The 26,637-nt window shown below is 39.0% G+C and overlaps 1 protein-coding gene across 2 annotated transcripts; it reads right to left on the bottom strand.

Moving 5' to 3' along the window:
- Nucleotides 1-2,950: 2,950 nt before the first annotated feature.
- Dcun1d5 (defective in cullin neddylation 1 domain containing 5) lies at nucleotides 2,951-26,637 on the bottom strand. 2 transcript variants are annotated; one of them, XM_040734718.1, is made up of 9 exons: nucleotides 26,229-26,637; nucleotides 24,700-24,791; nucleotides 19,511-19,581; nucleotides 18,841-18,932; nucleotides 6,403-6,511; nucleotides 6,220-6,324; nucleotides 4,508-4,610; nucleotides 3,792-3,800; nucleotides 2,951-3,119 (listed from the first exon to the last, which is right to left on the bottom strand). In XM_040734718.1, exons 1-9 carry the CDS (start codon nucleotides 26,312-26,314, stop codon nucleotides 3,064-3,066), a joined length of 723 nt encoding a protein of 240 aa, XP_040590652.1. In that variant the 5' UTR covers nucleotides 26,315-26,637; the 3' UTR covers nucleotides 2,951-3,063. The 2 variants fall into 2 exon arrangements, with proteins under 2 accessions (XP_040590652.1, XP_040590653.1); XM_040734719.1 differs by lacking the exon at nucleotides 3,792-3,800 and having other exon boundaries at nucleotides 26,229-26,628.

Raw genomic sequence — 26,637 nt, 5'->3', positions numbered from 1 at the left:
CCAAGGGTCATCTAATATTAACACCCTCAAATTTCCATTCCATTAAAAACTATCTAGACTAGTTAAGAGTAAAAACACATCAATAAAATCATTCGTTATAAATCAAAAAATGTCTGTCAAAAAGGTACTAAGTTGGGCCAGGTATTATGGTTAATGCCTGTAACCAAGCCATTCAGAGGTTGAGGCCAGAGAACTTTAAGTTAGGACTGGCCTGAGCTACATATGCAATGAGTTTAAAATCAGCCTGGGATACAGAATAAGATTACTGCACCCTTGAGAATCCAAAAGCCATCTCAAGAATTTTATTAGCAGCACTTAAACAAGCCATACATAGCAGGTAATTGACAAATAAATACTGATCAGATAAGTATTTGTAACACACCACTGCTTTGCTATACATTAGACTTGAATCTCTGGCAGTACTTTATTAAAAATGACTGGCTCCAAAGACTATGGAGACTAACTCCACTCTTTCTGCTAAATGTCACACCTGGCTCTACTTCTGTGTGTACATTTATGAGAAAGTCAATTCCACATTATAAAGCACCATAGGATATTTCATTCTATATAAAGCAACAAATCTGAACATTTTATATCAGAATTCCTGGGAAGGCACTTCAGTTTTTAAAAGGAGGCACATTTCTAAACTGCAGGTTCCTTAATACTGTCTTCACCATTTAAAATCTTGACATTCCACAATGACATACTGTTCACAAATAAAGAATGGCAAGGGGCACTACCCCTACCTAACAAATGAATTTGGGTAGAATAAACTTGCCTTTTAAGTAGGTGACATGAGAAATACATGGAGCAAGAGCAAAGACAGTATAACTGGAGTGATGATTTTAAGAAAAAAAGTCAGTGAATTCAAATTTCCACATTAAAACAGCCTTACGTGTATTTTTGATAACAAATGAAACACTCTCATATGCTCTGCTGTTTTCTAAGGGTTATCAATAAGATTTGAGGATTATTTTGTTCAAATAATACAGATGACAGAGAGCATTTGCCAGGTTATCTCCTGTAAGATTTCACTTTTTATAGATCTGGAAGTTATAGGACAATATTCTCCAAATCTAGAAGTTGAACCTTGGAGAGAAGACAAACTTCCAAACTCAGGGGCTGGAGAGCTGGCTCATCATCTATGAGCATTGGCTGCTCTGGCAGAGGGCCCGGATTCTGTTCCTAGCACCTACTAGTTGCTCATAATCATTTTCAACTCCAGTTCCAGGGGACCTGATGTCCTCTTCTGAACTCCATGGGCACCAGGCACATACATGTGGTGCAGGCAAAACACTCATGCACACAAAGTGAAATAAATGTAACCCTTTTTAAAAATTATAAATAAAAAGGTCCAGACTGGGTAAACATATGGCAGAGTGATAGAGCACTCGCCTAGTATATATGTATATATGTGTGACTCCTCTAGGCCAATGTCAGGAACCATGCTCCCCACCACCACAAGAATAAAACTGTAAATGTTTGACTACAATGACTTTTGTAATGTTAAATAACACTGCTGGCATGCTAAGTTCTACTAACTCAATCAGTCTCATACCTAAGAGGAATAATCCAGGAAAATGACCCATATCTGAAAGACTTTAGAACAAGCTACATTTCTCACTGCTCTGTGTCAGTGTTTTATATAGCTATGCAAAGTAATCTTAAGAAGGCACGCAAAACACTAGCAATCATGATCTCCTTTCTTACCAACCAAAAGACAGTCTTCAGAATGATATTCTCCCTTAAAAAAAATCAGTGCTAAGGATCATTCATTAAACAAACTCACCATAAAAAAATGATAATAAAAAAAACAATCAATCTTTACTGCAAATCTTAACTGAAATTGTCTTGGGAGCGGGGGAAGAGGGTATCTACTACTTTCTACTCATACAATGGAACCGGAGTATACTCAAGTTGGGGCTTGTGAACTTTTGAGTGTTAACAGTTTCACACAGCGAGGACACTAGGCAATCTCAAATGTTATGGACATACAGGCCTGGTGTTAATCTAAAATGTGCCTTCCACATAAATTATAGAAGGTGACCCCAACCTTTCTGCTAGTAGTTTCAGATCTCGCTAAATGGCAAATGTGTGACTGAGAATGGAAACTGCCTCACTGGGGCAGAGGCTCACAGAGGCAAGGTCCAAGGTTTAACCCTCACACAGAGGAACAAAGTAAATGGCCTCATGAAGTATACAATTACACCAATCTCTCATGCTTCCTTGCTGTTTATCTTCTTCTCCAGTGTATATCATAACCAAGTCTACAACACTGAAGCTCACATATTCTGAAGGCACACAAAGCACTCTCAGCGAAATCCATATATCTACAAGACTAATTACTACATAATCATGACAAAGAACAATATTGGTCCTATTACTATCCTTGAAAATGTCTGACGTTGCTCTTCCAAAAAAGAGCTGAGTAACAGAGACAGAGAAAACTTACAATCCACATTAAGAATGCTTATCGAAAACACTTGATGATTGGAAAATAAGACGACGTGGACATCTTTCCAACCCTACACTCTTTATAAGGTTTGTACATAAAACAGCTTCTATAGATACCTAAAGTTGGAGCCCTTCCCACACCATTAGCTGATATCAGAAAATAATATCCCACAAATTGAAGTTACTATGCTTCCTAATTATGCAAACAGGAATATAAGTAGCCACACCATTGACAGGCTACACTTCCAAATATTTAGATTGCTTAAAGTCTTTAAAATTCTACAAACTCATAGTGATTTAGAACTTAATTTATCAAAATAAATACCACTGACACTCAATGGACATCTTCACTTAAGGCCTTTGTCACAAATGAGAATCTTTATTGTTCTGAAATAAATGTTAAAAACATAACTTGAAACAAAAACGTCAATATTCAGTCTCAGAAGACGTGTGGCTCAGTGCCCATCACATGTAACAAGAAAACTTCCTTTAAAAAAAAGGAAAAAAGTACTATGAGAAGTCTTTCGTGAGGGAAAATGCACCCTTGTATGTCCTCCTTCTTTCTGTATTTTCTTCACAAGATTTGCATTTTCTTCACAACAGTTCTTGCTATGATGTTTGACGGATTTTTTGCCACTCAACAAATTCATCAAGTAGAACAGGCCCTAGACAGAAGAAACAGGTTGTTATAGTTCAGCAGACTCATCCCTCAAACAAGCTCTGAGGGGGCAAGGGCCCACCTGGCCTGTCCTTCATCTGCTGCTTTCTGTTTCCTTTCCCCAGGTTATTTCCTTCTCTAGGAGTGGTTCATGAACTCACTCCCCTGTAAATAACTGAGACAAAGCTAACCTTTCCCCACAGCAGGCATTTAAACACTCAAAACATGTTTCTACTACATCAACAAGTGGAGCACTTGTTAATAAGGCAGAGTGGCCACGTAAGACTGACTTTATTCTAAAAATGAGACACAGCAAAAAGAATAGCATAAAGCAAATGCCTACTACCTGACTGACTGCTATTCTAAAAAAGAAGTTTTATAATGTAGAGGTTCCAAATGTTTACCAACAGAAGCCAAGTGGGCAATTTAAATGAGGTTTCAGTATTTGTGATGTATGGAATTCAGTATTTCAAAATGTATGGAAAGTATGACCACGAAGAGTTATGCTTGTCGTGTTTTTCTCAAAACATAAAACCTCTGGGTGTTCTTTTCTCTCTTGCTTTTAGCAGACCATACAAAAACAGCTGGGCAGGCAAAGCAGTAAATGGCAATGTTGGAATACTGCGTGGACTGCCAAACTGGAGAGCAAGTTCAACACAAGCCACTACTTGGTTCCAACCTCTGAAACCTACAAAGGAATACAGGTGCAACGTGTCAGATTTTCTGATAGTTCAAATAAATTTACAAGTTTATTTTATATCAAACCTCTCAGTTTTACATGTTGGCTCAACATACACAGATATACACATCTGCAGGCTCTATGTAGCTCTTGGGCTGTTAGCCTACTGCAGAAAATGAGTACTTCTTCAAACAAGAATTAAACTCTATGCGATCCTGTAGGGAAAAAACACTACATACTCGAGGCAGGCTATCTCTTTGGTAGTATCTCGTCTCCTTTGCGTCAAGTGTGCTATGTCCATTTTTGTTATAAAGCAAGGCACTTTTCCACGTATCCCATATGAACACTGAAACACTACAGTACTCCAAATGATGGTAGAGATTTAAGTATATAAGAGTTCTACAGAATTAAGTTGGCTAATTTGTTGTGCCTTTGTCCTTTTAAATGCATGACACTTTTCTTCTACTGAAAAGGCAAATAAAGTAGGATTTTGGGTGCTAGGTTGAGAAATGATCATTTAACTGTAACGTCTACTCACTTATTCACTAGCATAGATTTTACAACATTGCTGAAGCTAGATTCTGCCTCTCCCATATCCTGATTAAATAATGAGTGACTGTTACACTAGTTTAAATTGTCTGTTAATGCTTTAGAATGCACAAACTCGTTTAACATTTTAAGAATTTTATTTTCATAGGAATGCATGATATACTTACAAGCACCATCTTCATCGTAGTTACTAAGATCGGCATGAACTGTTCTGCTGAATTCTAATACATTGTACCACTGATCTTTGTTCATAACACGATACTTTGATTGCTGTGGAAAATGATATAAAAATTTGGACTACAGAACCAACATTCTTATTGGGACTTGAATTTAGTGACTCTCATTGTCCATTTATTTAGCCTTTTCTAAAACATTTCTTCCTTTCTTAATTAGGTGTTGTTCTTGACTCATTTATGTTATATATTTTCTTTTCAGAAAGACAGTAAGACTGAGATTTACATGTGTGTACACCCATGTGGTTCTCCGCTAGAACATTCAGTTGGTCTGACAGTGTGCTTTCTACTATACGGAATTTATCTGTGTGCATCGGCTACATTTTGAAGAGGGCATCCACAGCAATAGTGGGAACAGTATGAGCTTGGATCCAAATCATAATGTGCTCTTGGGAAAGTCACTTCTATGGCAGAGAGGTTGGTGGGCAGGTGCTCAGGGTTCCCTCCCCAGCAGGACAACTAGGTATGGTGACACACACCTGTGATTCCAGCACTTGGGAAGCAGAGGTAGGATGACCACAAGTTCAAGGATGACCTGGGCCATCTAGCAATACTCTTTGTCAATGTCTCCATCAAAACGCAAACCATCTCCTCCCCCCCCAAAACAGAACCCAACCACTACCACCAACAAAAATAAAAACCCAATACTAAGCTAATCCCACCCCCCATTCCTCAGCTACTAAATGGTAAAACTTGTTTGAACGTATCTCATTGTTTTCAGAGACCCACAGAAGTTAATATTTTTGTATTTAGCTAAATGCATTTTTGACCGACTAACAGGAGGTAGATATGCATCATTAATCAAAAATGTCAACTTTTACTGGTCACAAAAATTTGCCAATGTACAAAACTCATTTAGCCAGGTTTTAAATAAAAGTGCTCTGGAAAAGTGACTGTGACACGTAAACTGTTTGACAAGATGTTATTTCCAATGGAAAAGGCAGGTCTATCTAAGAAATGGTTAGAAATGTGCCCCCAAAACTAAGGTCGAAAAGTTTAAAAATAAACAAATAAACAAAATCACACAGAGCGGTCCGTGGATAAGCAAGTGTCTTGGGGCTGGCAGGCGCAGTACAGCTCTCAGAGGATTTACTCTGTGACTCAGCACATGCTGCGTAGTCAGCAGCGCAGTGGATGACTGTTACTGCCATGCTCAGATCCATGGATGCAAATATTAACACTTTATTTCTTAATACTGAGTCAAGTTAGAAAACAGAAGGTTTATTGCTAACGTAAGTCCTACTGTGTATGTTTCTACTTAAGACTAGGGGATGGGGAGGGAAATAAAGAAGAAATTGGTTTAGAAGCTTGAGATGTATGTATTAGCATCAATTTTCTCTCACCAAAACCTCGAGAAATTAGGTTTATATGAAATGTCTATGCTAAAATAGTTTTCTTGGGACTCCTCCCAGGTAGAATGAAAATCCCTTAAAATGCAAAGCATGTGTTCTATCACCAAATTACATTCTAGTTCCCAAGTATATTGTGTACAGAATATATAAATACCACAAAATTATGTCTAAAACTAACAATAATGATGTACATATTTTAGTAGATTTTTTTAATTACTCATATAGAATTTTTTAAAGTACAGAATCTGTTCCTTAAAAATGTATTTTCAAACATTTTAAAATACCCATACATACCTCCAGGTACTGATAAAATACTGAAAAGAGTGGCCACGTTCTCCCAAGCAGCAGCGCTAACATAGACTTAGCAGTATCAATATCAAGGCTTCTCTGATCTTTATCCTACAATATTAGTGAAAAAATATAAGTACGCTCATAAAAATCAAAACACTTAGGATCTGAAGGGGAAGCTGTACTTACCCTTGCAAAATCAAAGGCATATCTGTAGATATTCTTAAACGATGAGATGTCATTCAGCTGTGAGCGCAGAAAATCAAATCTGCTCTGTAACTTTTCTGTGCAGTCACACCTTAAAGAGTGGTCAGAAGGAAAGCATTCTAAGACCAAGTGCATATAGGAACATTCTTTAGCTCTGGCACTTTCAGTAGGACAAGCTCAACATATTTTAAACTACCAATGCAATAATAAAGAGAGAAAACTTGACAGAATACACTACAGTAACTTCAGAAAAAATAAACATCTCAATCAAAAATCCCAAGCAAATCACTAACATGTCTTGTTGTGAGAGTCAGAATGCCTGCCTACTGGGCTGCAGACCCCATTTTTAATCCAAGTACTGCCTTTTCTCAAGGGCTGAGCAATGATACAAACAAGTTGCCTAATTTCTAAAGATGAAGACACAATGGAATACTCAAAAGTCTTGCTGGTTTTCTAATGCTGCTCAACTCCACTTCTGGGGTTTCTGGTCACATCCCATACCCTTACTGTTCTCTAGGAGTTTTCATTTACCACTTTCAAAAGTCACAGCTATACTTCAGGACACTGTATTTCTTCTATTGGAAAGGACGCAAAGCAGAATCCAAGACCTAACTCAAACTTGCCATCTACATGAAATCATCTGACTTCCCTTGATTAAAGAGGGCATATAATCTATTGTAACCACTCAAACCGAATTTCAGAATTCATGATGAGACACTTGATCTTCTAAAATTTCACCAGTATTTTCATTATCTTAAGTCAGCAACATGAGGTCTATGTAATATGGGTCATAATTTTATTTAGCTGAAAAGATTTTGGTGTATCACTATTGCTAATTAAAATCTTTAGTATCTATAAAATGCCATCTTGTTATCTGTTTGACATACTGATAGGGCCTTTAAAACAATACTCCTTGCCAGCTTTCATAACAATCTTATAGTATCAGAAAATGAATTGAGGATTACTTAAAAACTATTTGGTGAAAATTTTTTAAATATTACAATTAACATTTGTCCAAATTACATAGAAGACAGACTTGTAACTACTTAAGATTCAAATTTTGGCCAAATTTTCTGTTTCTTTGTAACCTCTTTTTACTATTTAAATTTTTCTGATCCTTCCATTACTTAATATAAAATCTGATTTAAGAGGACATTATAAGGATGGGAGATGTGAGTATGGATTACATACATGTATGACATTGTCAAAGAACAATTTTAAGTAATAAAAAAATATGCCAAAAAAAAAAAGCCAGGTGTTGGTGGCGCACACCTTTAATCGGGAAGCAGAGGCAGGTGGATCTCTGAGAGTTCGAGGCTAGCCTGGTCTACAGAGTAAGTGCCAGGATAGGCTCCAAAGCGACACAGAGAAACCCTGTCTCGAAAAACCGGGAAAAAAATCTGATGCTGGTTAAAATTATGTACATTTTTTAATGTATGTTAGTATCACGCTTTTGTTTTTATTGAACTTTTAGTTGTTTTCTTTCCCAATATGGTCAGAATTTAAGTCATTTAACATAGCATTTGAGACTGAAGATTTCCTTTTCTGTACAATTTCCTTCCATGTGACCACAAATTTTGTTAAGAATTTACTGCTTGTATTACTCAATTCTGAGTGCTAACTTTCAAAAGATGTGTTTCACGGGAGGCAGTGATAAACTTCTCCAAACAGGGTTAAGAGAGAAGAAAAGACCCAAAGAAAGCACATGTGTTTGGGCCTGAATGGCTACTGGGCAGTAACCCAAACAGGATGAGAGAACAGTGGGTCCTGAAACTTACAGAAAATCCACTGCCAATTTCAGCAACACTGAGGAGAGTGCCTTTCTCTCTTCTGCTAAGATTAACTAAAGAACATGGATTATAGAAAACCTAAGAAGATTCTGAATAAAGGCAGGTGTGGTGGCACTCATGTGTGTAATCCCAACATTTGAGAAGATGAGGCAGGAGGATTCTATGTTCAAGGCCAATCTAGGTTTATTGTAGCAATATGTGAAATTCTGGAAGGGAAAGACTTGGAAGAACATGTGGTGGTAAGCCCACTCAGTTTCTTTTTGCCTCAGACATCCTTGAAGCTGCGGGTGATAGTTGAGTGTGGTGGCAAGTGCCTAGTAATCCCAGCTCTGAGGAGGAGGCAGAGGCAGAAACAGAACCACTAGGGCTTGGGTACAGATGATGGCTCAGTGAATCAAGTGCTTGTGACCAAAGTACCATGACAGGCAGATGCTGACTGAGCTGTTTTCAACTGAGGGACCCTGTCTCTACACTGACAAACACACACACACACACACACACACACACATATATGTTCAACTTCAAGTGTGCCCACACATAAATACATACCACACAGAGAAAGAGACAGAAGAAAAGGACTTTAAAAAGGCAACAATGACGCCTAATGGCACGCTGCTATACTCCTAGATCAGCACCCTGTGTAGCCATCATCAGAGAAGCTTCCTCCTCTGCAGACGGGAACCCACAGCCAGACATTACAACACAGAGGGAGAGACTCCAGAACACAGTTCTAGATGGGTCGTCTCCATCAGATCCCTCCCCTCAGAGCTCTAGGAACCCGGTAGAAGAGGAGGCAGAAAGAGTGCATATAAGAGCCAGAGGAGGTGGAGCAAACCCGGAGAACAAGGCTCTCGAGATCAGCCTGAGCAACGCTCATACGAACTCACAGTCTGCACCGGGTCCTCTGCACGTACACTACAGCTTTCAGTTTAGTACTTTTATGGGACTCCTGAATTTGTGAATGAGTAGGTCTGATTCTTCAGCAAATCCTACTGGTATGCACCACCACAACTGGCTAGTAGGTCTGATTCTTATGTCTTCTCTTGGGGCTGTTTTATTTTTCTGTTTGCTTGGCTTGCCCAACTTTGATATGATGGTTTTTGTTTTATCTTATTATATTTTATTTGGTTAAAAAATAAAACAATTTTCTTTGTGGGGAAAATGCCGGGGGTATATTCAGTGATCCAGAACTGGTCTAGCAATGCCCCAGGCTCAGAAAGACTACTATTCCAGTCAAGTATCACCAAATATAGTGGCCCAACTCCTAGCAAGGGCAGTAGAGACTGAGTTAGTGTCCTAATGTGTCTATGTTTGGCAAAACACAATAAGACCAATTCTTCAAATCCTACAGTGCCATAGAAGCTACACTAGAACACGGATGTGTGCTCACTTTAGGGAATAACAAGCAGCCAAGCTTCCTCTGGCCAAGAGTGCTGTCAAGTTTCCTTGATGATGAGTTAAGGCCTTTACCAACACGCAGTAGTAATGAGAACACAACTGCAATAGCTCAGTGACTTTACGTGTGTGAAAGAGTAGCAAGGCACTCCTACCAGTTCCTGACAAAGTGTCGGGATGCTGGGCTGAGCCTAAACTCTTATTCCTGCTCAGGAGTATCACAACACATCCCTCCTTGAGGATAGAATGGTAGCTTTAATTTCTCTTCGCACCTGCCAGTAAACAGCAGACCCTCTCCTCCTGGAGTGGTGGTACAGTACGCTAATTAAAAAAAAAAAAAGTATTGAGTAAGATCCAAGGTCCATGGCATAATGACCAGATTGTCCAGTTTCAATAGAAAGATCACTTACCAAGATAAGAAGGAAGATTTCAAAAGGAATGTTTAGACATATCTCTCATTTTAAAGCAGCTGTCATAAAGATGCTTCAATGGTTATGGCTAACTTACTAAAATAAAACTGCAAAAGAGGGAAGAAATCTACAAAAAGAAATGTAAAGTGTAATGAAAAACAAAGTGGAAATGCTTGGACTGTAAAATATGTCCTCACATTTCAATAGCATGTGTTGTAAACAGACCAATTAGAAGATATTTTCTCCCTGGCTTCATAAACGCAATTCAACCGGATACACGGTTTTGAATAAACTTCAAAAATCAGTACAACTATGCATAAGGCAAAGACAGAGGGGAGAGTAAAGGGTGAATATGAGCAAAGCACAATATATATGTTATGAAAATATAGTGAAACCATTATTTTATATGGTAAATTAGAAAAAATTTAAGAATGACAAAGTAAGAGATTTGAAAATGACCTTTCACAGAAAATGGTCAAAAGAAAGCAATAGTGCTGTATTTGTATCAACTAATGAAACCTCAAAGAAAATGATCAGAACAGAGAGGATAATTGTGTAATGTAAGAGGTCAACCCATCAAGATACAGCAATCCTAAGCAATCCAAGACGTACCAAACAACAAAGCTGTAAAATACACCATGAAAATATGATAGGGCTTTTTACACTGTACTGTGTGTGTCAGCCACATAGCACCGAGAGCTGTATTCACAACAAAGTCCCAGGCAATTGAGTATCCATTTCCTGAGTTTGTCATCAGTCCCTATCTGGGAACAATTTAATGTGATTTCAGAAGAACTTAAAATATATCTTGTTATTGATATGCAGATCTAGGGGGACCAGGAGTATGATATGGGTGTCCTTGAAATACAGGTCAAATAGATTGCAGATGTACAATCTGCACAGTGATCCCTCTCATCATTTCTGGCCTTGGATTATTTTCTGTAATTTACAGATGAGTTAGAGTATGCCTTTTCAAAATAAGCCTTTACATTTTATTGAGCACTTAATCATTTTTCATGAAAATTACTTGTTTACACTTAGTATGTTATACTGCCATACATGGGATCACTTTTTTTGTGAGCCTAACTTGGTCATGCCTAGTTCCTTACAATATGTAAAAATAAGAAGAATCTATTCTGACTACCCATTAGAAATTACTCTCTCAGTAGCTGATGTCAAACAGCACAAAAATACTAAGTGAAACAGTAAGCTCTAGTGGAAGCTACAAATCCATTCAACCTGTACCATGAGAACACATTTCATCTCACACATCACTAAAATGATGATTGGAAACTTCATCTCCACATTAATCAGCTGAAAGTGCCCAGTGGGCACTCCATACTCAGTTACATTTACTCCCTTCTGTGTTGTGACTTAAGTCAGGGACATATCTTTTATAGGCTTGTAGCTTCAAAATGTTTTCACATTTTTTAGGATACACCCCAAAATGCAGACTCCTAAATAAGACTTGCTACTTAAGGAAGCAAAAGGTTAAAATGAAGTAAGATATGTAACCTTCAAAGCTATTCATTATCCTAACAAAGTTTGAAAATTAATTTCACAGCATTAACATAAGGCCTATGATAGAAGAAGAGTTTTGCTTTCCGGGACTGTATTATAAGAGACTCTATAAAAGTATGTTAACTAAAGCACGACCTAAATAGAATGCACCAAATACAACCATACAATACACAATGACTGAGCAGTCACTAGGGAGGCAAGAATCCATTAGAACATACAAACATTATTTACAGCTCCTTAAAGCATCCTATGAGTCACAGCTCTATATGGGACAACCATATAAATAAATAAAATGTGTGTATGGGCCAAGTCATAAAACTTTGGCAACAGTCAAAATTTTCCAAGCACACAATAATCGAAAGTTAGTTAAAAAATTAAACAATGAGGTGTTTCTGGTGGCGTCTGTCCATGTTGAATCACCTAACTTTACTGTAGCCTTGGTTCTGAACACATAACTCACACACATTTCACTGTGTGAATTAGCCAGATGCCAGCAAATGCTGCCTCAAATACCTTGGCTTAGGTTCCAGAATATTCTGTTACAAACAATAGTTTCTTCATTGTGCATACATACAAAACTTTCTCCATTCTAGAGGCTTGATTATTTAATTATAGAGAGCCAATTTAGTATTTTCCTATCATCACTTTTCAGCACGTATAAAGTTAGGATATCTTTATATTCTATAGTGCTACATAGTGTTTGGTTTTAAAAAGTGCTGTTTTAAGGGGGCTGGATATACGGCTCAGCAGTTAGGAGCACTGGCAGCTCTTCCAGAGGACCAGGATTCAATTCTCAGCACTTACATGGTAGCTCACAACTGTTTGTAACTCCAGTTCTAGGGGATCTGACATCTTTAAACCAATGCACACAAAATAAATTAGATTTTTACAAAATGCTGTTTACGTTACTGACTTAAATTTTGGTTGGGATTAGGATATAATTTCTAAAATTTTCTGAAATAGCACTAAATAGTCATTTTGCACCATGCTATGTATGTTTTCTCCTCTCAGCACTGACAATTGTAAATATTGCTCAATTCTGATTGTGAAAACCACCATAGATGGTCTACAACTATACTGAGCAACAAATATTTAGCTAAGTTTTTTAAAAAAGATTTATGTGTGGGGGTATTTTGCTTGCATTTATGTCTGTGCACCAAATGCATTAGAGTCTGCGGGACCCAGAAGAGTGCATCAGATCACTTGGACCTGGAGTTATAGAGAGTTGTTAGCCACCGTGGGGGGTGGGGATGGAGGTAAGTGCTGGGAACTGAATATCCCCTCTAAGGCATCAACTACTTTTAATCACTGAATCATTTCTTCAGCTCCTGACTTAATTCTTACGTAAAGATAAATAAGCATATTACTCTCAATAATATGTAAATTTCCTGTCTTGCATAAGTGATAAAACTGTATGTATGTGTTTTCAAATTTCACTTATTTATTATCAGCATGTTTGATAAGTATGCCTATTACATATACCTATAAAACATCTTGGGCTGACTACCCTCTGGTTTCCACAGCCTCGTGCACTCATGTAGACATAACTACATACAGACTCATACATACAGATACATAATTAAAAGTAAAATCTCCTAAAACATAGGAATAACTTCACTTGCCTTCCTTCTCTGACAACTCTCCACCTTATTTTTCTGAGGCAGGGTCTTCCACTAAACCCGGAGCTCATTGATTTGGCTAGTCTAGTTAGCACCTTACCGAAGGAATGCCCTGTCTCTGCCATCCCAGTTCCATGGGTTACACACTGATTCCCACCCATCCTTTTGTTATGGGCGCCGGCACATAAGCTCTGGCCCTCATGCTCATGTTGCAATTCCTCTATCCACTCAGCCACCTGCCCAGTGTCAGTTTCCTGACTTCCAAACAAGAACAATTCCAGAGATTAGTAAGTATCACATGGGAATACATATGTGAAAATTCTTAGCACAGCTCTTAGCTTAACTGTGCTCCCTCTGAGCACACAGAAGCCAATGCATTCCTACCTATACTATACATGTCCAAACAAGTCCTAGCATCCATGATGGTCTAATGTAGATCTTGAGCAGAGAAAGAAGCTAACATCGCAAAATGTGCTTCTACCCTTATTTATTTTTATATGTATGGGTGTTTTGTGTCCCTGTATGCCTGTGCACATGTGTGGCAAGTGTCTGTAGAGGTCAGTTATAGACTGTTGTGATCTATCCTGTGGGTGCTAAGAACTGAGTCTAGGTCCTCTGAAAGAACAGCCAGCTTTTAAAAGTGCTGAGCCACTCACTTCTCCAGCCCATATTTATCTTTATTAAGGTGAGGACAGAGCCAGCAGCTCTGTATTTATTACCAATATTACAAGTGTATGAACAGAACCAGCAAAACCAGTAACCATAACCAGGCAATTATCAACACACAATTCCCACATAAACTCAGTAGTTCAGAATATCAGTCTGCTCAGAACTTTATATATAGTTAAACAGTCCATCACGAACAGCAGGATCATGTTTTGAGTAGCATCTAAATAAAACCTTAGAGAGTTTTTGGTTCCTGCTAATGTGAGATTCCCAGAGACCATGGTGGTTTGAATGAGCTTCAATTTCAATATAAAGATTTGGAAAAAAGTAAGTCAAGAAAGTCTTCTAACCAAGAGGAAAGCTCATTTATATGGCAGATCTAAGTGAGGCTCTCTTCCCTATGTGTGAATCCCAGTGACCATGGAGTGGCACATGGACATACATATAACAGACCTTCCCTACAGCACATTCACCAGCTCATGGTACTGGAATGTAGAGGAAGGCATTTTGAAATTGTCAGACTGACTAGGGAAAGCAAAGAGGACTGCTAACGGCAATCAGCAGTTGGCTTCAACTGCAAATGAAGGGGAGTCCCACGCCACACCTATCACACCACTCTATCCACACTACCCTCAGCCCACAAAACCAACAACAACACAAGTGAACACCCCATCCTTACCTTTCCTAGACTCAATAAACCAGGTGAGGTGACACACACCTTTAGTCCAGCACTTGGGAGGCAGAAGCAGGCAGATCTGTGTGAGTTCAGGGCCAGACTAGTCTACAAGCAAGTTCCAGGATGACCAGAAGAAACCCTGTCTTGAAAAGCAGAAGCCAAAAAAAAAAAAAAAGCTTCAGTCAAATAAGTCTTTTTCCCTTTAATCTACAAAGTCCAAGTGTCTAAATGAAGTCCAGAAAATATGCAACATGGTCCTTTCTGGAAGAAAATTTACTACAATACTTGACTGTTAACTGTCATTATTATTACCATGGTTACCTCTATGGTTACTACCACTGCTCTTCATTATTATGACCAAGCACAATCCCTTCAAAAGTTTCCTCCAGCCAGGCGTTGGGGGTGGCGCACACCCAGCACTCAGGAGGCAGAGGCAGGTGGGTATCTGTGGGTTCGAGGCCAGCCTGGACTACAGAGCGAGTTCCAGGACAGCCTCCAAAGCAAAAAAGAGAAACTCTGTCTCAAAAAACAAAAAAACCAAAGCAAACAAACAAACACAAGTTTCCTCCACCAGCATATTTAACCTGTATGCCAACATCCAAATTTTTAGCTAGCAGACGTGGCAGAACTTCTTTCTCCATCTAGCTTAATATGCTAGAAGAAAAACTTACCCGCTATCTATGATTTTCAGACTGAGAAAAATAAAGGTCCACATCCCAAAAACATGGGAAACGGTGTGGGTAAAGGATAGCGTATCTTAACAAGGACAAGATTTAGCTTCCATCAATTCTCAAGATCCTAAAACACCAAGAACACTCACTCACACACACGCAAAACACTTGAGTGATTCCTGAGCTCAAAAATCTGATTGTTGCCAGGGGTGGGGTGATGCTGCACACCTTTAATCCCAGCACTGGGAGGCAGAGACAGGTAGATGGATCTCTGTGAGTTCGAGGCCAGCCTGATCTACAGAGCAAATTCAGGACAAGCTCCAAAGCTACAGATAAACCCTGTCTCAAAAAAAAAAAAAAAAAGAGGATCATTTTCCAATATCCCTAGCATATTAAAAAAATGGTTCAAATTTCCTCAAATTAGATAAAGTACCAAATACTTTAACAATATTATTCCACATAGGTGGAATTTTAAATTCACCCTGGCCATGTTATATACCTTAAGATTCTAACAACCAGATTAAACACCATGAAACATAAAACAACCAACCTACATTCATAAGTCTGTGCTTCACAAATTATTTCATACAAATGGACAGTCGTTTATAGAACATCTATAAGTATAGCCTCAAGACAAATGTTTAAAAAAGTATTGCAAAAATTATGAAGCATTACACAATATAGATAATTGGTTGGGATTATTTTAGTTCAATATTCTTGTTGCAACTATCACATTGTTCTTTAATGGCATTCTATTCAAGATTTCTATGAATTAAAAAAGTAAGCTGAAACAATTCAATTGATAATTATCTTGGTGATTTGAAGACCATGAAATTCTTAGGTTAAATTCTAGGACAACATCATCACCATCTTACAGGAAATAGAGACTAAAAACTTTTATATTTTATTATGTTAAATCAAATACATTAATACCTATCCATTTTTATACTAAGGTAGATTAGTTTGCATCTCCTATCTTAAATTTTAAGTTATAAACTATCTCACTACAAGTTTACTATAAGATTAAAGAAGGAATAAATTTGGCCAGTTAGGGAAGAAAGCATGTACTCTGCATGGCAGTCCAAACCACAGGGAAGGGAAACTGCTTTTCTTCAGGCAAATTTCAAGACTATGTTATTCTATCACCTGGTCAGGGGATGATACCTAAGACACACTTCTGGGGTTGTTTGCATAGTTTGTGAGCTCTCTGTAGGAATGACAACAGAAACCATGCTCATGGGCTATTGAATCTTTTGCATGTACTTAAGATCACATACTAATCATTCAGGAAAAATATAAGACATTTTCTGGTTACATATTTTGAAACATAGAAGCTCTATATTGTATTATCTATGCAAAAAATCCAATGAGGAACTTTTTTGTTTAATATAAAATCATTTATTAGTTAAAACTTCCCAAAAGGAACCTATAAAAAATAGTAATACAAAACATACTGTAATATCAAAATATTTTTTACCATTTTGGTAATGCTAATAAGCCAGATGAAGCTTCACAAAAAGTGAGTAAATTTTTTTAAATTCTGTCTATTTCTACATAATCTTTTTATTAAAAGCTAATAAATGGTGAGAAATAGTTTAAAGAACCTTAGAATTAAGGCATGACAGAATTTACTCTTCTCTGTAAAATACTATAAAATTAGATAATGGTTTAAACAATCCATACATGAAAGGAGTATTTTCTTGACTGTTTTGCATTTCACACTACTTATTTATAAATTAAATGGGAAAAAACTTGTTGTAAGTTCTATGCTAGCTAGAAATTATGGCTGGGTTCATCTGAGAAAAGGGTTTTACCCAAGGAATGAATATGTGTGTGTATATACCTAGATATGTATGTATGTATGTATGTATGTATGTATGTATGTGCCTACCTACCGAACATCTACTAGCCACATCCCCCACCTAACCTCTTTCCAACAAATTTTATCACAGTTACACAAAGATAGGACATTTTCCGGTGTACACATGTACACATGCATGCTCATACATACACACTAACATGTTTAAAAAGCACACAAAAAAGAAATTAAAAAAATGGTTTAATTAATTGAATTCCTGGAACCCAGTTGCAAAGAGTGATGAGCAAAGGAATCAAGATTAGGCTGGCGAAACCCACAGAGGCAGCTGACCTAAACAAGGGGGAACACATGGACCCCAGACTGATGACTGAGAGGCCAGCATGGGACTGATCCAGGTATGCGCCCCCCCCAACCTGGGTGTCAGAGAAAAGCTCTGTTGGCCAATAGGGAATCAAGATAGGTGGGACTAGGAGTCCAGGAGGACTCTGGGAAGGAGAAACACAGGAAGTCAAGATGTAACGCCATGGGGCAGGAAGCCTGGAAACCTCTCCGGTAAGAGAAATACTTAGATTAGCAACTATGGGATAATTACTTAAGTCAGAGCTAGCCAGTAAGAAACAAGCAAGGCCAACAGCTTCATAATTAATATAGACTCCTGTGTGTTTATTTGGGACTGATGCGGCTCTAGAACCAGGCTGGCGGGAAGGCTTCTCTCAAGGAAAAGGCTTCTCTTTACACAGGACAATGTGACAGATTCTGAAAAATCCCTCAAGGAAGCCTTTGCCCTCCCTGGGTAGTGAGGGAGGATGGAGTGGGGTGGGGGGTTGGAAGGATTAGGGGGTTGGGGGAGGAGGGAAAGAAGAGGGAACTGAGAGTGACATGTATAAAAAGTTAAATAAAAAAAATAAATGGTTTAAAAAGAGAATAAAACAATAGACAATGAAAATTCAAATATGTAAAATGTCACTGCCTTGTCAGCAAATAGACATCCTTTCTTAAGAACTCAGGGATAGATAAATAAGAACTAAGGATAGTTTACGCGTGCTAATAAACCATAGTCAATCCAGAAAACTCTAGAGTGAATAGTGCAGTGTCTGCCTTAAACTTAACTGGGTTAGGGATGTGGTTGTATTGCAGAGCATTGGAATAGCGTGTGGTCCATCTCAAGTGACCGGAAACAAATGAACAGTAAGGTAATGCTTTAAATAGGAAAACATTTTAGAATGCTGAGTAACGTTCTGATGGAACATTATGAACATGACATAATAGAAAATTACCACACAATTCCTAATTGAATTGAAATTAAACACTTTAGAACGGCAAAGTGAATTATCTGAATAATGAAGGAATCCTGAAATCTATGAAAATATTTCAGGATGACATCTCCATCTGAACATACATAACTACGGGAGCCAAAAAAAATTCTACTTTGATCCTCTGTGAGTTATTAGGAAATAGCTCACTAAAGAACTGTATAACTGTATCTTTACACTTATTACAAAGGGAAGTGAGGCAGTCCTAAAACTGTCCAGTGATGAAATTCTTAGAGTGGGGAAAAACTTTTGTTACTCAAATAAACCTGTCAACAACTAATCCTTTGACCATTTCTAGTTTACCCATGAAATGACTCAATATGTTTCAATTAGCCTAGGTTCCGTTTGTCAAAAAAAAAAAAATATATATATATGTATATAAATACATATATATATATAGTTTTGCCAGTCCCAAATGATTTTTACAAATCAATTTTATTATTTTAAAGCGAAATCTTATTCCTGAAAACGATGAAACACAAAATGTCAACAAGATCTTTAAATAGGCCACCAAATTTGTTTTTTAGAAAATGTTCTTACTGTAATGAGGTCATTCCCTTTAACCACTCTTCCTTGGTAAAAAATCCCATGCTTTCAGCCTCCAATTTCCACGCTAAAACTAACATAATAATCTGAAAAGAAGAGCACATAAAGGACAAGGAAAAGTCAGAAATGACCGTGGCTGCATTCATCAGGGAGAACAGTCTTACACAATTATTTCCAGTCGTGGACTATTAGACAAAACAGCTTCTAGATTGTCACTATGAAATAGCTGAGATGGTCCAGTCTTGAGGCAGCATTTAGGAATGTTGACTCTCATTCTATTACAATTTGTATTTGTATCAAGAGACAACTTGACCAATTTAGGCTGATTTTAAAAAACCCTAGTGTGGGCTAGAGAGATGGCTTAGCAGTTAAGAGCACTGGCTGCTCTTCCAGAGGTCTTGAGTTCAATTCCCAGCAACCACATGGTGACTCACAACCATCCATAACGAAATCTGGTGCCCTCTTGTGGTCTGCAGGCATACATGCAGGCAGAACAAGGTATACATAACAAATGAACAAATCTTAAATAAAATAAAAACCCTAGTGTGAATTTACAATATCAAACATGAAGAAAAATATCTATATGTTAAAGCCTCAGTTTTTAGAAATTTAAGAAAATGTTATAATCCATTTATATTTCATTTTACTTAGAAATAAAACATACATTTTCAGGTTCAACACCAATGTCTTCACAAAATTTTTCCATTCCTTCTGGCCCTACAACTTCATCAGGACCTTGAAAGACAAAAATAATTCATATATTTTATTACACTTTATTATGAACACTAATAAAACTATTACACAAAAGATATACATGAAAATATCCTTTTTTTAACAAAAAAGTGAATTTAAACTTTAGCATAGTTCTGAAAAGTATAAATATTTAAAGTTTTTATTCCTTAAATATATTTCAATATGAACTAAAGGCTTTTTTCTTTTCTTTTTTTAGGTAACACTGTGTAGCCCAGACTGGCCTAGAATTCACAGAAAATCGCCTGCTTCAACCTCTAAGTGCTGGGATCAAAGGTGTGAGCTACTACACCGAGTGTGTTAGGAACATTTTTCACATGAGCAGTAAAGAAATATTCCACTAGTATAAATCAGTAGTTTTCAAAAAAGAACAAACCAAACCAACACAAACTTACTAAAAAAAAAAAAAAAATCTACTGAGAACTTATTCTGAATAAAACTTTTGACAATGTAAGACTATAAAGCATATGGTGTTTGAATTATCTTTTTTGTTTCTTATTTTAAACTAGATCACTAAAAGTCAATGTAACTCTTGAACTTTGGTTTTTTTGGTTTTTTTTTTTTTTTTGGTTATCAGATTCACAAAATAGAGTAACTATCACTGCCAATTCTCCTGTGCCTAGAAGTGACCTAAAACAAATGTCATGATTTGAAATATGACATATCTATCACTACAAAAATGTCTTGAAACAATGCTACATTCTCCAAAAGTCTCTATTTTCCTTATTATTTAAAAAAAGAAACCCTTGAAATAAAAAACACATGATATTAAAACTAACTAGGCCAATATCTACACATCTGTATGAACTTCTTGGTTGGAAAAGCACCCAAAAGCCTCACATTTGATTTTTTACTTTCACTATTGGATGTATTTTTATGTACTTATCCACCTCCAAAAAATAAAAACCCCATAAGAAGAGTTAGAAAAACAATTAGTCTTATTTATATTCTCTGTCAATGACTGTGATACCTTGCTTGTTCAAATAAAGCCTGTCTGAAGGTCAGAGAATGGAGCTTGCCAATAGCCAATCATAGAGGTCTGTTCAGACAGACAGGAAGTGAGGTGTAGGGAGAAACAGGAAATCCATCTCTTGTCTGCTGAGATGCTAAGGAGATAAGGTGTGCTGTGGTTTGCTCCTTCTCTCTGATCTCTCAGCATTTCCCTCTGTATCTGATTCTGGGTGTTTTTACCCAGATCAATTAAAAACTCCATTTACAAATAACATACCTATTTCCTTCACTCCATTCTTCCTCATTCCCTGATAGTTCAGGCTTTCTTGCTCTTTTCTACATGTCACACAGTCCCTACGTGTAGCACTGTCTCTACATATACGCTTGTTTACAAATGTACTTATTATTGTCTATCTAGATCCCTAAAAAGAGAGAGACCATGCAGTTTTCTTCTTGAAACTGTGTCCCCCTTGTACATTTTAACTTTCCTTTCTTCAACAATTAGAAAACATTCCAGCTTTAGCTAGTCAAAGCGACACGAGTTTATAATCCCAGTACTTGGGGAATAAATGCAAAAAGATTTAAGTGTTAAAGGCTAGCCTGGGCTACACAGGACCCTGTATCAAAACAAAACAAAACCCTACAGACTTAAGTCACTGACTAAACTAATTTTAGCAGGTACATTTCACAGTTCAATAACTACGTTACCGATACAACACAAAGCCAATGCAATATAGCCATCTACTATGTGATCATAAGGTGATGTTAACACACACTTAGAAATTAAAGTTGGTTCTATGTAAAACATACAGAAGATCTTATGTAGACCCCCAAAAAATGGAATAGGCCTCAGTGTAAAGCAAAGACTTTATCAAAGTTCACTCACTCTCTGAATGAGTTTCAATAATACCTTTAAACTATAGCCTTCTCATAAAACTACAACTGGGTAAGATGTAAGTGAATTCAATTAATTCTTTCAAGTTCTTTGATTTCCACTCAATTTAATCAGTCATGGAAATAATTTAGCTCACCTTATTGTACTTAGACCATGTAACCCTATATTTTTTAATTCTTTGTGACAGATTAAAAAATGATCTCTACGTTTTCCCCATAGAGGGCTAATATACAATTGGCTTTCTATATATTAAGTTGTATATCCATGAATTCAACAAGCTGCTCACTAAAAATATCTCGAGGTAGTCAGACATAGTGGCATATACCTTTAGTTTCAACACTTGGGAGGCAGAGCTCTGTGGGTTTGAAGCCAGCCTGGTCTACAGAGTTGAGTTCTAGTACAGCCATGGCTACACAGAGAAACGCTGTGTAGCCCTTGAAAAAACCACCATCACCACCAACAAAAAGTCAATGTGGCAGTGGTGGTGCTTGCCTTTAGTCCCAGCACTGGGAGTGGGGGGAAGGGGTGGCAGAGGCAGGTGGATCTCTGTGAGTTCAAGACCAGCCTGGTCTACAAGAGCTAGTTCCAGGACAGCCCAGCCACAGTGAAACTCTGTCTCAAAAAACCAAAAAAAAAAGTCAAAGTGGTCTATACAGCAAGTTCCAGGCCAGTCAGGGCCACATAGTGAGCCCTGTCTAAAAGAACGAGAAAAAACAGCATCTGAGCATCTGGCAGATAAAGAATCCTCTGTACTGAACACAAAGGGCTTTTTTTCCTCTAACCACTACTCAAATTCTATATAGCATTTACAGACAATTGTAACGAACCTATATGCGATCACATGTCTCTAAGGAGGGTTCATGGAAACACCACCCTATTTTATGTAAAAATATACATGTTTCCAGGTACATGTGCAATGATTAATATAATGCCATAATAAATACTCAGAACAAAAACCAAAACGTGCTTAGTTACAGTGCCTTAACAAAGACCTACACAAGAGATTAGTTAACACACATGCATACACCAAGATGCTTTAAGGCTGTTAAAGGTAAACTGCCTAACTTACCAGTTCTGACATCATGTACTGTGTGCTAAGGCTTTGCATGTATCATCTATTCTGAGTGGGCCTAGCTTTTGTCTCCACCATGAAGGATGACTGATCCCTTAACAAGGAGGCTTCTGCCAGAATAGATTCTGAACACCCTTCCTTAAGGACCATCTGAAACTTGTATGAGTTTCATAAGCTGTAATTTCCTCGCCTATACACATTCTTCCTCACAAGAAGCCACATTTGAAGGCAGGGATCGTGTCCTGATTTTTTTCATTATTATCCCAGTGTTGGATTCACAGACAAGTGTTTAATAAATATTCATCAAATGACTCACTGAATGACAGAAGATAACCTCAAGTGTACTTTACTAACATTTTTTCAGAAGTAAAAACGATTTTCCATTTGCATAACTTTGTCTTGAGGGTCAACTAAGGTTGGAATCCTGGCTCTTGGACTGTATCATCACTGGCAAGTTAATCTCCATTCACAAAATGAGGATAACATCTCTTACTTGACAGATGGTTATAAAGAAAATGATATACTTATCACAATCCCTGGAACAATGACAGTAATTATTACGTTGGTCAGAATAGGAAATAAATATTGAATTCAAATCTTAGAATACCCAGGGAAGTTTCAATAAGACCTAAACCTAAAATAAATAAATAAAAACAACAACAACAACAAAAGAAACACACACACAAATTAATCTTTATGGTATCTAGTAACCTTTGTAAGTGAAATAAGATGAGAACCTTTTGATTCTATAGTATATGTAAAGCTGGCATTTTTAATAATGGGTCAACACTTTAAATAGAGGTCAGTAAGAAAATGAATTCTCTATATTTAAATTGGGTTAGTGGTTGTCTAGGGATACCAGTAATAGCATTTATTTCCCCTGATCTAGAAAGATTCTATTCTGCTACTAAACAATTTTAAATTATACAAATGGGATCACTCTGCTAATCCCAATAGTGAAGTTGATGCCCCCTTTTAAAGGAGTGTAGCTTTCCATGCAGTTAACTTTGTAAGTTAAGAGGGTACACTTTAGGCCTTAACATGGCTAGTACAAATGTAAGGTAATAACTACAAAGTATTTTTACTTTAAGCAAATACCTTTGACAATGATAATGATAAAAGATGGAAAAAATAAAAGCAGGTAAAAGACAGGAAGGAGAAAAAAATAGCTTTAATATCAGGGGGAAACTGTCATATATGCTGGTGAAGAAATTAGCAATAAGTTGTGTCCCTCCCATACCGAGTCTCTCCCCCCACACACACCCCAAAACTGGGTTTTCCTGTGCTGTCCTGGAACTCTTTGTAGACCAGGCTGGCCTCCAACTCACTGACATCCATCTGCCTCTGGGTGTTGAAATTAAAGGCATGCGCCACCACACCCGGCAAGGAACATGGCTTTTTGTTCACTGGTTTGCCTCACTGTGGACCTAGAGCTTTTCATCAACCACTTGTCAGGCTCAGCTGAGCTTGGCTTGTTTCTCCAAGATGATTCTCCTGATACTTTCAAAGTTGGGTTTTGTATCCTTTCAATTATGTATCTTCAAGATCTACTACTTAATATTCAGTATTATCATTCTGTTTTTATTATTGTATTTGTTGCAAAAATTAAAATTAAAGGGCAAATGTGCATCATCTCTGAAATTTAAATTGTTTGCCATACCACCTCAAGAGCTTCAGAACATGTTTCTAGTTCAGAAAAATAGAGAATGTTGAACAGAAAAATGCTTTGCATATTGTTTCCTAGAATACTGAATAGCAAAGGTTTATGAAGCTGCTGTGGTGATGCACGCCTTTGATCCCAGCAGAGAATGTGGATCTCTGAGTTCTAATGCAGCCTGGTTTACTGAATGAGTTCCAGACAGTCAGCATTAGAGAAACTCTGCCTCGAAAATCAAAACAAATAAAATGTTTTACCCACCTCTTTCCCAGAATACTTTTTCAATTTGTTAACTGTTGCTATATTAGTACACAAACAGTAAATAATTTCTCCTCTCCTACCAAATACAGATTTAAGGAAAAACTAGTCTTGGAATGGCACTAAATTCTTAGCCGATTCATTACCCTTTAGCCTTGACCCTAATCCTGGTACACGGTACTAAAATATAACAGGCAAGCAATAATGTTTAAAGAAGAAGATGACTTTTAAATGCACATGACCAGTGTCTTTTTCCACGAATTTCATTACCTGCATACTCATAAAACCAAGCCAGGCACTTCTTTCTTGAAAAATCTTCCTCTCCACTGATTAGTCTAGCAGGAGGCTGGGATCTGCAATAGCTTAGAAAACACACAAATGTCTAGGACTCACTAAGTCTCTCATGTCTTAGTGAAAAACAATTGCTTCCATGCAAATGAAACAAAGTGGTTTTTAAACTGGCATTATGGGGGAAGCAAGTAGCAGTATAGACTTGTACTGTAAGCATAAGAATTTCTGACCAATAAAAACCCAAATGCTACTTTCCTTGCTACCAAATTCCAAGAACAGTAACTAAAATTGTTTCCTCAGAAGTGCAGCCTAAGTCTCAATCCAAGACTAGAAAAGAAAGTGTAAATCTCTCTCTCTGAACTGAGGGCTTCACTTCGGCTGCTGGGCTTGTTCTTTCCCACTAAGACATATATATATATATCTTACTGCATGCAGAAAAGCCTTATTGCGATTCTGCTACTGATTTGTATGGAAATCCCGACATTATAATTTAGGTCCAATCACCTGAAGTCTAATGATACTGCCCTTCAACTGTTTTAACTGGCTTAAGTATCTTAGATGATTCTCAAAAACAGCTAGTAAATGTCAAGCAGAATGATAATTATCAAAAGGTATAAAGAAAATTATCACATTTAATCACCCAGGAAATAGTACTTGGGCTCTTTTGCTAAAACACACCGAGAAAAGGAAAGCGACTGTTTGCAAAAGGATGAGGACTAAACAAGTCACCTCCCTCCTATTTTAAGCAGTGTTATTTCTCATTGCACCTCTTCTTAGACAGGTGTTTCCTTTGTGCAGTGCTGGCTCTCTCGTTTTAACGGCAGCACTTTCAGGGGGTCACCTGGCGGGTGGGCGGGCGGGAGGAAGCCCACTTCTTAAAGCCAACTTGCGGTGACTTTCCGCAGGGGTGCCCCGCGATGACAGAGGGAGCACAGGGCTCTCGCCCTCTAAGAGAACGCACAGCACAGTAGCTCACAGAAGCTGGCCGAGGAGCTAGGGGCGTCCGCAGACTAGGAAACCAAAAGCAAGCGGAGACTTCGCAGCCCTGCGCGGGGAGGCGGCCGGGGTGGCGCGGGGGCTCCCGCTGGGATGGTCCCCGGGAGGCCGGGGGCTTCCTGTCCACCCTCCCCGGGGCAGCTGTCAGAAGTCCCCAGGCTCGGCTCCCTTCCTCACACCCTGACATTTAACAACGCGTGGGCCCGGCCAGCCCCTCGGCTCTCCCGCGCGGGGGACGGGGCGGCGCGGGGCGAGGAGCGCGGCCGTCCCCGTTCCCAGCCTCGGGGGCTCGCCGGCGACAGCGGGGGTGGGGGGTGACCCTCAGGGGCTCGCCCGCCCCGCCGGGGCCCACGCACGGGCGGACACACACGAGGAGCGAGGGAGCGGAGCCGAGCTGCTCGCCGGCCGCGGAGAGGGCTCCCCCCGCCCCGGTCGCCGCCGCCGCCGGGGGCCGGGCCCGCACCGCAGGGACGAGGCGGGAGGAGACCCCGCGGGGCGGGGGTCGCCGGTACCTGGAGATCTTACACTTCTTGAGGCCCGCGTCTTCCGCGACCGCCGCTGCCACTCCGGGGGCTTTTCTTTTCTTCTTCACTGGCATCTTCCGCCTTCCCCGGGCGAGGCGGACAGGGCGGCCGGGGACGGGGGGGTCCGCGCTCCGCCGCAGCGCCGGCTCCCGCTGCCAGGGACCGCGGCGTTGGCCCGAGGCGCGACCCCGCGGCGGCCCCGGCCCCGGGTGTCCTCTCCTCGGGGGCGGCCCGGGACGGCGCGGCGCTTCTCCCGGCGGCGGGGGGCGGGGCTGGAGGTGGGCAGCGCGGCTCGGGCTCTCCGGGGGGCAGGGACCGCCGACGGCCGGGCAGCAGCTCCAGCAGCCTCCGAGAGCAGGCGGCTCGGGCCGACCCGGAAGCGGATGGCTGCGGGCCG

Source organism: Mesocricetus auratus, unplaced genomic scaffold (genome assembly GCF_017639785.1).
Source record: "Mesocricetus auratus isolate SY011 unplaced genomic scaffold, BCM_Maur_2.0 Super-Scaffold_100040, whole genome shotgun sequence".
Taxonomy (NCBI): Eukaryota; Metazoa; Chordata; class Mammalia; order Rodentia; family Cricetidae; genus Mesocricetus; species Mesocricetus auratus.
This window is presented reverse-complemented; position numbering and strand designations above follow the sequence as displayed.